This window comes from Grammomys surdaster, unplaced genomic scaffold (assembly GCF_004785775.1).
Source record: "Grammomys surdaster isolate TR1022 unplaced genomic scaffold, NIH_TR_1.0 751, whole genome shotgun sequence".
In the NCBI taxonomy this organism is placed as follows: Eukaryota; Metazoa; Chordata; class Mammalia; order Rodentia; family Muridae; genus Grammomys; species Grammomys surdaster.
Genome location: NW_021605170.1, coordinates 179,088 through 191,618, shown reverse-complemented (window position 1 = coordinate 191,618; position 12,531 = coordinate 179,088). Strand labels below are relative to the sequence as shown.

General features: G+C 54.2%; 1 protein-coding gene across 1 annotated transcript; it reads left to right on the top strand.

Annotated features, from left to right (window-relative positions):
• Positions 1 to 331: 331 nt before the first annotated feature.
• Fgfrl1 (fibroblast growth factor receptor like 1) lies at positions 332 to 11,626 on the top strand. The gene is given in 7 exon segments (XM_028782395.1): positions 332 to 406; positions 8,517 to 8,789; positions 9,932 to 10,012; positions 10,120 to 10,404; positions 10,487 to 10,840; positions 11,082 to 11,437; positions 11,439 to 11,626. Coding segments are annotated over 7 exon segments (1,491 nt in total). The 5' UTR covers positions 332 to 339; the 3' UTR covers positions 11,514 to 11,626.
• The last annotated feature ends 905 nt before the right edge of the window (positions 11,627 to 12,531 follow it).

Sequence of the window (12,531 nt, the reverse complement as noted above, 5' to 3'; positions counted from 1 at the left end):
AGCGCAAATTTGTCCGCTAATGGCGCAGGCGATTATCTGCGGGGCCGCTCGGTGTTGTGTGTCCCGCGGGCAGGGCCCGAATTACAAGCGCCAGGAATCCAGACGGTGTTTGGAGAGGGGGCGGCGGGGGCGGCTGGTAATCAGTGTAAACCCTTTGTCTGCCTTTGATACGCTCAGCGTCTACGCGCCTAGCTTCCTTTGCCTGGAGCTCGGCGCTGAGGGGGGCCGGACCAGACCCTTGCTCAGCGGCTGTGACCTGGGTCTTGCGGGCCTGAGCCCTGAGTGGCGTCCAGTCCAGCTCCCAGTGACCGCACCCCTACTTCAGGTCCGACCGGCGAGATGACGCGGAGCCCTGCGCTGCTGCTGCTGCTATTGGGGGCCCTCCCGTCGGCTGAGGCGGCGCGAGGTGAGTCCTGGCGCCCAGTCTGGCGCTCTGGCCTCTGCAGCGCCGCTCCTTTCCCGCCAGCCCTGAACCTTGCCACAGTGCCCGCCTGGCACACTCCTCCCCTCCCTGTCTGCCTCATCGCAGCGGTTCCCCACCCCTGATCCTTAACCGAAGTACTGCCAGCTTTACATGCCTCTACCTCACTCCTGGGGTTACCTAGTCATACTCAAAATAACCCCAGCTGGCCGTCTTTGGCTGACACCACACCTAAAGGGCCCCAGAATCATTTGACTTGTTGGCGTTGCCTGGGTCCCTTCCAGGGCAGGCTCATAATCTTGCATACTCATACTTTCAGGTGCATTTCTAGGTGGAGAGCAGGTGGTCCCCCCCCCTTACACACACACAGATTCTTGAGAAGTGGACTCTTTGTGGCCCCAGAAAATCTAATTAGGTCCCTGGGAACTTGTAGAGACTCACATAGTGGCTAACTGAATCTGGAGAGCATTGGTTACGTCTTGGTGATTGGGGCTCACTCTGCTCCAGTCCTCAGCTGACCCAGCTCTGGACTCTTAGCTTCTCTATTACAGGTAGCATAGTGTATCATCTGGGAGTCCTCAGAGCACAGGACATCACTATACAGTGAAGGCTGGACGATGCCTGAAGATCTTAGACCACAGGGTCTCACACTATATTGTTGCAGGGTACACCACACTATGGCTTGGATACAGCCTCACCTTCTGTCTTATCTCCTGTTCTGTGAGGAGCTCTGCCCTAGACCTAGCTCTGGCAAAGGGCATCCAGATCTGATGGGTGATACATGCCCATGGATTTTTGGCCACCGTGTTGCAGTGTCACAGGGCACAGTGCTGGGCTCTCCAATGGTTAGTCAGGACTAATGGCCAGGCGGGCCCTTTGGGTGTGTTGGCCACTCAGGACTGTTCTTGCTCTGTCCACCAGTCCTCTGAGGCTTCGCATCTCCTCCCCCCGCCAGCAGCGCGGGCGCACTGAGCCTAACCTGGCCTTATATGGCCACGTTGGTGTTGGGCGGCGGGCGGCGGCCCAGGTGGGCCTTATGCCACTATAACCCCCCCTCTTCTGCTTGGGTACTGGCTGGCTGGAGGGTGGGGGCTGTCCAGGCACAGTTGGGCTGGACAGTGTCCTCGGCATGTAGGCACTTGGACCATACTGGGTGAGTTGTCTCTTGACTAACACCACCCCCAACTGGTGGTCCAGTCTTTGATTGCTCTTTTATCCATTTGGATACACCCCATCCCTGCACCTGCCTCCTCTTTGCTCAGCAAAAGAGGCTCTGAAGGCTTCTCTGCCCTGCCATGATCACTGGCTGGACCTTCAGGCTGATTGATGGGTGGCAGTAGGCAGCCGCACTACCTTTTTGCTGATGGTCCTAGAGGGGGCACGGTTTCTGCCTTTGTCTTCCTTGACCAGAGTCTTGGGACTGTGCCTTGTATCTGGCTCTGGCTGTGCTAGTGAAGGCCTCTGGCCAGCTCTAGGGAGCTGGAAAGAGCTGCCTTCCAAGGGCAAGAGCCGTGTGGTTGGGGTGGAAGAATGGCGTTTCCTGAATTATGCTGACTTCTCCCTTCAGGCACAGTCTGGCCTGGAGGGGCAAAGCTTTTCCAAATGCATTCCTTCTCCAGTGGTTCTTCTGTGAGTAGGCCCACTTTCGACCTTAAGTTGGGCCAAAGAACTGCATGTAGAGTTTGGGTTGTTTTGAAAGCTATTTCCCTGGGGTGTCACAGTTTTTGGAATCTGTACATCTCTAGATTGGGATCGTATTTTAAAAGTTCCCCTTTGCCCAGAGTTTCACAATGTGGTGAATTTGCCCCTTTGGAAAAAAAAGTTTTGGTTTAGTCCATTCTGTTTCTCAGTTAGAATGTAAGTTTCAGAACAGAATACCATTTGCAAAGATAAGTCGTGAAGAAGTGAAGTGCCACCTCTGAACTTTTATAAGGATAAGTCCAGAGCCAGCCTCTGAGCAGCCAGCATAGGTGTCCTTTCTGTCTTCTGAACCCAGCCTTTGGTTTGGAGCGAGCTGGCCCTGATGGACAGCTGGGGTGTCTGCCATGGCTGTTCAGTGCAGCAGTTTGCCCAGGGTACTGTGTTGTGGAGAAGAGTGTGCATGTGGTGCTCTGGAGATGATGACTGGCCATTTGTGTGGGGCTGACCCTGGCTTTTAAACAGTCTGTAGGAGGCCTCTTTTCTTCACAGGCTGTGGCCGATCAGAGTGTGGCTGGACTGAGGTAGATGTTCAGGAGCCAGGCCTAGGCCCTGTGATGTAGGGATGTGGGCCAGCCTCCCATTCACATCTGGGGCCCTATTCCTGGAAGGGAAAATAAATCACTGTCCCCCTGGGGGTGGGGAGGTAGCTGCAAACAAAGTCGCCTTTGGCTAGGTCTGGAAATACCGACCACAGGCTCCTTTATCCTTTGTGCAGGATCAATGGGCTTCTGGGCTCTCAGAGTTGCCTTTCAGTCAGCCTGCTCTATGCTATGGCCCTTACTAGGGAAATGTTGGTTTTTCCCCAGCTGAGGCCTCTAGTCTCTGGTTTTCCTGGCCTTGGCTCAGTCTTTCCTGGTAATGCTGGGGGCAGTTGGCTGTGGCCCAACAGCCTCATTCCCCCTCCTGGCCACCTGCCCTTTGTATAGCCAGGGCCTGATGCTTTGCTCATGGTGGCCTCTTCTCCATCATTTTGCCTTAATGTGGTGACTCCAGAATGTATAGGGGGTAAGGTGTGTCTAAGCCCCTGTTCCCGTACTTCATTAGGTACCGTCCTCTGCCTGCTACTTGCTCTTCTAACCAGTACTCTTGCCTACATGTCAAGGTGGAGGAGAGCAAGGGGTTCCTGAGAATGAGGTAGGGGGAGCTAAGAGCCTCAGGCTGGGGTGCAGACAGAGTAGGCTCATGGTGGGTATAGTCTGGGTAGGCCTAGGAGAGGTGGAAGGTGGTGAGAAGGTGCTATTGGGCAGCTGCAAACAGCAAGAGCTTCCCACTGAGCAGGAAGTACAAGTCCTCTTTCCACCAGGAGTTTCTTCCCTGAGGGATTTGTATGAGCTGTAAAGGGTCTGTAGAGCTAGTGATGGTGCCCGTAGTAGTAGGTGGGGAAGGGGGCCATATGCCATTCTGGCTCAGGTGTGGTGCTGGACAGTAGGAGAAGGTTCCAGCAGGAAGGTGCTCTGCAGGACACTTGGGACACCGGGCCAGAGCCTTCTACTGAGCTGCCCCTATATTCCTTACAGCCTGTGCTCCAGCTTCTGGGGGTAGTGGTGTGGCATGGGCTGAGGCTTGGAGCCACGCATTGCTGAGGGCAACTGGGACCCTTGGCTTGGAGCCCTGACATCCTCAACTCTGTCCCTAAGAAATCCGTGTCGGCAGTGTTGTGGGCTGTTGGATGGGTTTGCCAGACTATTTGCTTTAGGCAGGCCAAACATTTCATCAGTCTTTGTTGGGGCTAGGTGGGTAGCATATTGCCTCAGGAGCTTTGAGTCCTGGAGATAGCCTTATTTTGACAGTTTTTGAGGTATTGGGTACTTCCAGGATCAGAGTTAGGCCTTGCTTAGGAACAGTGCCTGCTGTGTGCCCTGACTTGAAGCTAGCTCATGGCCCAACAAGCTAGTGTTTGTGAGAAGATGGTCAGGGGCTGGATGTCCAGTGTGTCCCCCTCAGTGGGTTCTATGGATGGTGTGCGTGTGGCTATGCTATATGGTCTTGGTGGATCAGGGAGTGTCTAGGAGCTAGCAGTGTACACATGTGACAGCTGAGGTATTCCAGAGACAGGAACAGACCTAGGGGACCAGGCAGTGCCTCTAAAGAACCCTCTCCCCTACATCCTTCTGGCTTGCCTAATTGCTACTTCTGGGTAACAGGCAAGCTAGCTCCACTAACTAACTTATTGGAGCATGGTGTCTCTTTGAGGTGCCTTGTTGGCCTGGTTTATGGGATAGCCTCTTGCCTGGGTCCTATCAGTCTGGCTGCAGAGCCTATGAATCTGGCCCTTGGCACCTTCAGTTAGTTGCCGAGCCCTAGTCCTTTCATAGTACTAGGCCTGTGTGTGTCATTGGCCACAATTGTAAGTGCACACGCACACACAGACATGTGTTTGTGCATGCGCGCGCGCGCGTATGTATGTGTGTGTGTTTGTACTCGTGTCCATGCAGTTATATGCCTTCAAGGATCTTTAGCCTCAGGACAAGACAAAGCCTGGCCCTGAACACCTAATGGGCCTTGTGACTGTCACCTATGCTCTTTTCCTTTGAGGGACATCTGCTATTTCCTGGGCTTTGGAACTTAAGGACTGTCTATGGGCTTCTCATCTGTCCCTGTCCTGGGGGTCTAGCTGTAAGTATTGTGGGATATATGTCCCCAGAGGCTAGGGCAGTGCCTTGGTAGGGGTATGTTATACCAGTCATAGGAAGCTCATTACCTGTTTGGTCCATTGCTATTGGACAGGTGCCTTGTGATTCTCCTTGGGTTGGCTCCTATTGTAGTCCCTCTGGGGTCTTGGAGCGAGGTGTCCAGAGGGCCAGGTGGGCTCTTCTGCTCCTTTGTGGCTGAGACTTTCCACACCGTTCTTGGAGTAGTCCCCAAGTTAATCACTTTGCATCTCCAGGAGGAGGTTCACTGTGAGCTAGCTGACCAACTCCATAGCCAACCTCACTGCTTAGCCAGAGAATTCCTTTCAGGACAGAAATTCCTAGGGCCATGCAGGCATCACAAGGGCCAAGCTAGGCCTGAGTTGGCCAGGTGTTCTCACACTTTGTCCAGGGTCAGTTGCTAGCTGGTGCCTAGACCAGCCCTTTGAGGAGGGGAGTTCAGGTCAACAGGCCTGGAACCCCAACTTTCTGTCTCAGGCTCCAGGCCTGACCCTTTGGGCATTTTCCCCTATAGTCCCCAGCCTGGCATCTAGACCTGACACTGACCACATCCTTCAGGTTATGAACTTACATACAGACTGTGCCTCCTACAGAAGGTCCCTATGCTGTTTCCTCCTGGATTAATGTTTAGTCTCACCTGGCTGGGACTGTATGGGTTTTTCAGAGGTCATACAAGCCCTGTTAGATGGCCAGGTATAGCCATTAGACCGCAGCCTCTGCCCAGAACTGTCCCCCTCACCCCCTGCAGCTATCCTGAGGCAGAGTGTGGGGTAATGCCCCCATTGTCTTGAGCTTCAAGTCCTTAGTTTCCTTACTGGCTGAGTAGGGTAGATGGCTGTCCAGGTAGAACAAAGGGGTCTGTGTTTCCTGAGTTAAATACAGATCGAAGGTGGCCATATTATGGCCCAAATTCCCAGAATTCTAGGGGCTGGGCCTTCTGCAGGGGTTGGGGGTGGGGTGGTCCTTATGTAGGTTTCTGTAACAAGCCTGGGAGCCCAACCCCACAGTGGGGTACAGTAGAACTTAGCTGGGGGCAGGGTTGGCAGGATACTGTTTGCTTTAGGATAAGGCTGGCTCCTCTGGCCGGCCTGTAGCCAGCCTGTCCCCCAGCAGTATGTGCAGGCAGGCCCCAAGGACCAAGCTTCCGGCCATCTGGCAATTACTTAGCCGTGTCCCTCAGCAATGGTCATAGCAGGGCTTCTGCCTCTTAGTGCCCCCTCCTCTAGGCTTCTCTTCCTCTGTCTGAGGCCAAGAGGAGTGGTGTTTCCTAGAGGCACAGCGAGACTAGGTTTCTCTGAGGATTTACCTATGTGGTTTAGGGTGATAGATTAGTTTAGCCTTCGGGCATTCCCCAGGTATGCCTTCAGAACACCTCCAGGCAACTGAATTCATGTGTGTATGCTTGCATGTATGGATCTGTCTGTGAGGATTCAGATTCCAGATTGGTTGGGGGCCATGGAGCTAATAGGCAGGGCTTTGGCCAGTTTCTCATTGACCTGAAGCTTGGGAGGTATTGTGAGTGGTGGGATTTCCGACAGTGACAGGGGTGGGCAGAGTTTGCTTAGGAATGGGGCTGAGACTTACAGAGGTACAGGGAAGAGATCTCAGAGGCCCACATGACGAGTGCCCAGCAGCCTTTCACACTGTAAGCTGGATGCAGGAGAACCTTGGGACAACTGTGCTTGGATTGGCCTTCTGCCTTAGGTGGTCTGTGAACAGAACCGATTGGGGCGAGGTGGGCTAACAGCCCTCTTCCTACCTCTGCTTTTTCCCTTTCTAGAGGGAGCTATGAAGGAAAATGAGGGAGGAAGGCTGGTGTTGAGATCTCAGATGGTAGCAGCTTTAGGCCCAGGGGAACTGAGTGGAAGCAGAATCTCAGAAATATGGGAAAGGATCTGGGCCATGTGGATACAAGTGAAAGAAGAGGCGTGGGAGGACCCCCTTCCTCTGTGGCTCCCCGGCCCATTGAACAGGAATGCTGCCCTTGGATTTTCACTGGGCGACATGGCCCCTCCCCTTGGGTTGACTTTTTTTTTTTTTTTGGCTTCCTTAAAATCCGCGTTAGTACTTCAGAGTGGGCCTTGAAAGAAAAGCAGCCTCTGGGAGTCTAATGGCATCCACAGAAGCATGCCTGGGCTGAAGGTGGCCACATAACCAGGGCAATTGCATGCTGAGAGAGTGCCAGCTGCTTATAAAAACCACACATGCCCCCAGGCCCCATGCTCATCACCACTGAGCTTGCACAGAGGGTCTGTCGGCACCAGTGTGCTTTATCCAACCTTGCATGCTCTGCCCAGGACCATCCTGGCTAGGATTATTTGATGTGCTAGGTAGGTGTTCCTCACCAACAGATTAGAGATGTGACGTGTGGGTGGGCTATAGGACCCTCTGTGTTCAGAGGTGACCCTATGACAGTCTCACACAGTGGATGTGGTACCCACCCTCTTAGCCTCCCTCATGAAAGCTCTTTTCCTGCAGCCTTTCTGGTACCTACAGGCTCTGTGCACTCTGTATTCACCCTCCCAGCCAGGTGGTCACTTGCTGCCTGCGACAACTGGTCACATTCGTGTCTAGTTACTTTCATGGTTGGGACTGAGAAGGATGCTTGAAGTGGGCTGGTGATGTTTGGAGTGTGTTTCTGATGGCTAGAGTTGTGGGTTCCAGGAATTAGCCTTTTCCAGGATGGTGGTCTTGACTTGTGGGACTTGAGCCTCTGCTATGGGCCCCTCCTGTGAGCATCCTGTTGGAGGGCTGGCTCCTAAGTCCAGGCTACCTCTCACGTATGACCTAGGGTCTGTCACCCACATGGACAGGACCCAGTGGGTTCTTCCTTATGAAGCAGATTTCCTAAATGAAATTCAGGTAAGGTACTGAGTGCCTCTGCCCGGCCCTTGCTTATCCTGTGTATCCAGGTAGCCCTCTAAGATTCCAACCCTCAAGATGCTTATCCTCTGACCCCATTATCTTGGTATTGTGTCCCTGTGGGGTCTAGCTACTGGCAGGCTATGGTCCCTTGGGACAGCTGACAGCCCTGAGCAAATTCTGTCCATGAAGTCAGAGCACACAGACGGAACAACCGTTCGTACGTGGGTGCATACACATCTATGCCTATAGGATACCCTTGCTGATGGCCATATGCATGTGGCAGTGAGTGCTGGCAGACATACACCTTGCTGTTTACCTGGGTGGTTCCTTCTGTTGACCCATTTCCATATAAAACAGGTGTAAGGTGGATGTCCCTTTCTCGGGCCTGACTGATCTGGGATGATGAAGGCTTTGTGGCCAGAGGTAGTACCATGTGCAACAGAGACATAAGATACCTATGAGGCCATGTGTACAGCCAGATAAGCCAGCCCCAAACCATCCTGCTGTCCTGTTCCTGTCCCCTCCTGTCCCCTCCTGTCTAACCAGGGAGCATATAGTTCTCTCGGGTGAGACAAAGAGACATCCCTGTTTTCTTGGTTTGAATTTTTTAAAATACTATTGAGTTAAGCTGTGTCCTGACCCCTGTGGCCTCTCCGTTCTCCTTCTCGGGGACGCTGCCTGCTATGGTGATACTGTGGCAAGCTGCTTGGGCTTGACACAGTAGGATGTGTTGGACCTAGGCTACTGTGGTTGGTAAATAAGGTTCATGTTTTGGGGCCTCTGCCATACCAAGCAGACTTCAGAGGAGTCTCGATGGGGTTCCACTGTGTCAAGTGTTTGCTCCCCTCATGTGTCCCCCATCCCTCTAACTCTTGCAGGACCCCCAAGAATGGCAGACAAAGTGGTCCCACGGCAGGTGGCCCGCCTGGGCCGCACTGTGCGGCTACAGTGCCCAGTGGAGGGGGACCCACCACCGTTGACCATGTGGACCAAAGATGGCCGCACAATCCATAGTGGCTGGAGCCGCTTCCGAGTGCTGCCCCAGGGGCTGAAGGTGAAGGAGGTGGAGGCTGAGGATGCCGGTGTTTATGTGTGCAAGGCCACCAATGGCTTTGGCAGCCTCAGCGTCAACTACACTCTCATCATCATGGGTCAGTTGGTGTGCGAGTCAGAGATGACTGTGGGGCCAACATTGGCTGGGCAGAGCATCCAGCAGGCAGAGCATCCAGCAGGCAGAGCATCCAGCAGACACACCTAGATTCTCCCACCCTGCTTGTTTAGCCTGCACCAAATCAACCTGGACATAGACAAGATTAGGAGGGTCTTCCTGCTCTATTCCCAGCCTGGGCCCTAGGACAGCCCAGGCCTCCCTGCCACCAGGCCAGCCTTGGGCCTTTGCTTCCAGGTGGCAGAAATGGATTGAGGGGGATGGGTAGCTCAGGCAGTGGTTCCCCTGAAGAGCTGCTGGGTGGGGTAGGGTGGAGTGGGCTGAGGACTTGGCAGTGCAAGCCTTGGCAGCCATGACTTTGAGGCTCAGGTTTCAGAGTTCAGAGGGGCCGCAAGAAGTGAATGGCCTCTGTTCTTTTCTGTCCCTAGGGCCCAGTCAATAGGGAATGGGCAGGTGTCTTTGGTGACACACCCTCCACACATTGGTAGCAGGCATGGCCTATCTTCTTTCTTGGGCTCCCTAGTGTGGGGCCCTTGGCCTGGCTGATTCTTTTTGCAGTGGAAGTCTAAGGTAGTGGCCTGGAACAGCCTGGTCCTTGATCCCAGGCTGGGTGGAAGAGGCGGCTGTCATAGAGCAGCAGGGGACATTCCTCATCACACCCTGCCCCTCCCCATCACTGCCTAGGACAGGCCTCAAGGCCTTCTCTGGGTTTGGAATGGGAATATTATGGCTGTCCACCCTCCCCACCCCCATCCTTTCAAAGAGGATGATGACCAGGCGGTATGTAAGCCATGTCTCTGCACCAAGCACTCGGCCCCTTGATGTGGGCTAGGGTTACTGCAGCTGCTGGCTGGGCCTAGCCCCCTCCTCGTGAGCCCTGCAGACCCCCCGGAGCCAGGGTGGGGGGCAGTTCTCCAGTCCCACCATGCCTATCAGTGTCACCTGCACCCCGGGAGGGGGCTGGCAGGCAGCCCTTGCCCAGCTGTCCCTGACTCCTGACATGTGGGTGTGTCCATGGCCTTTTCTTGGGTTCTAGGACTGTCTTAGCCAGAGCATGCTAGATGCTCTGATGAGGGGCTCCCCTGTATCCCTCACCTGGCCTCCTTATTACCGATTTCTCTGCAGATGACATTAGTCCAGGGAAGGAGAACCCTGGGCCAGATGGCTCTTCTGGGGGTCAGGAGGATCCAGCCAGCCAGCAGTGGGGTAAGTGTGGGGTAAGGAGACTCTGTGTGCTTGGGATAGGGCAGTGCTGTGCTCCTGGCATCCTCACATAGCCTTTCCTACTGACCTTAATGCTGCCCTGCTTCCAGCACGGCCTCGCTTCACACAGCCCTCCAAGATGAGGCGTCGAGTGATTGCACGGCCTGTGGGCAGCTCTGTGCGGCTCAAGTGTGTGGCCAGCGGGCACCCACGGCCGGACATCATGTGGATGAAGGATGACCAGACCTTGACATGTCTAGAGGCCAGTGAACACAGGAAGAAGAAGTGGACACTGAGCTTGAAGAACCTGAAGCCTGAAGACAGTGGCAAGTACACGTGCCGTGTGTCCAACCGGGCAGGTACCATCAACGCCACCTACAAAGTGGATGTGATCCGTGAGTGGCGGGGTCTGCGGCAGGACAGGGGCCTTTAATGCCTAAAACCCCGTGCTGACATGTTTGTTTATCCCTGGCGTAGAGCGGACTCGTTCCAAACCTGTGCTCACAGGGACACACCCTGTGAACACAACGGTGGACTTCGGCGGGACGACGTCCTTCCAGTGCAAGGTGCGCAGTGACGTCAAGCCTGTGATCCAGTGGCTGAAGCGGGTGGAGTACGGCTCTGAGGGACGCCACAACTCCACCATTGACGTGGGTGGCCAGAAGTTTGTGGTGTTGCCCACGGGTGATGTGTGGTCACGGCCTGATGGCTCCTACCTCAACAAGCTGCTCATCTCTCGGGCCCGCCAGGATGACGCCGGCATGTACATCTGCCTGGGTGCAAATACCATGGGCTACAGTTCCCGTAGCGCCTTCCTCACTGTGTTACCAGGTGTGTGTGGGCTGCCCACTCTGTGTTCACTCTCAGTCCCTACCACTTGGTTTGGGATGTCCTGGGGCTCCTCACTGTCCACCTGGTAGGTGGGGGCTCCCTGTCCTTTCCCCTTCCTTGTGGGTTATCCTTGCCTCAGAGGGAGTCCAGGGGTGCTGTCCATGCAGTTCACACTTGGACTGGTTGTCCCATTAGTACAGGGACATTCCGTCGCCTACTCTTCTCTTTATCTCTCTTGCAGACCCCAAACCTCCAGGGCCCCCAGTGGCTCCTTCATCCTCAACCACAAGCCTGCCATGGCCTGTGGTGATCGGCATCCCAGCGGGTGCTGTCTTCATCATAGGCACTGTGCTGCTCTGGCTTTGCCAGACCAAGAAGAAGCCATGTGCCCCTGCATCTACACTTCCTGTGCCTGGACATCGTCCCCCAGGGACATCCCGAGAACGCAGTGGTGACAAGGACCTGCCCTCATTGGCTGTCGGCATGTGTGAAGAGCATGGATCCACCATGGTCCCCCAGCACATCCTGGCCTCTGGCTCAACTGCCGGCCCCAAGCTGTACCCCAAGCTGTACACAGATGTGCACACACACACACATACACACACATGCACACACACGCTCTCATGTGGAGGGCAAGGGTCATCAGCACCAGCATGTCCACTCTCAGTGCTAAATACAGCCAATCTCCAAACACTGTGTCCTGAGGTAGGCATATGGGGGCCAAGACAACAGGGCGGGAGGATGGAGAGCAGTGGAGGAAGAGTATCTTAGGGTGCCTCGTGGTAGGCACTCTCAAACTTGGCCATAGAGATGTATGTACTACCAGATGAACAGACAGCTAGACCCACACATACACATGTTTAAAAGTGTAAATGTGTGCACAAGTGCACACACAACCTAAGAAGCTTTCAGGAGGATTTGTGGTGTGACTTTGCAGTGACATGTAGCGATGGCTAGTTGAAGGAATCTCCCTCAAGTCTTAGTGGTCATGACCACTTCCCCACCCCTGCCAATCTGTGTTCCTGCCCGGCCTTGGTGTGCCTCTGTGTGCCCTGGGTGTCCAGGAGCCTATCATCAACCTTACTGGGGTGAGCAGTGCAGTCATGCCTGGAGGTTTGAGCCACCCTCCCCTTGTTAGAGAGAAGGGCCTCAATATTTATATTTAAGAAGTGAAATAATATTAATGATAATGTAAGGGTGGCTGGGAGACAGGAACTCTGCCGTCCCTGGGGCCTGGGACCTGCCTGGCCTTGGGGTTACATTGGGTATCCTCACTGACCATGGCTGCCTGGTCTCTGTAATTTTATATAGAGTTTGAGCTGAAGCCTCGTATATTTAATTTATTTTGTTAAACAAGAAATTGACTCCTTTTTCTCATTCTGGTGTTTTTAACCTGGGGTTGCTCTGTGTGTGTATTTGCCAGTGAGCATACACGTGTGCTCACTTTTGTGTCTACTCGCATATATGCACTCATATATATGTGTGCATACATGTGCTAGCTTACATGAATCCACATGTACTGATCCTGTGCCTGTGTGTCTTTCCTCTAGGGGAGTGCCTGCCTCGCCTTTCCTAGGCCTCAGAGCTGGGTTTTCCCAGGCGTTGTCTTCTGTGGGATCATGGGTTTCTGAGCTTCACGGTACCAGGAGTGGCTGCAGCTAGCTGGTGGTATGAGTGTTTGTGCACCACTC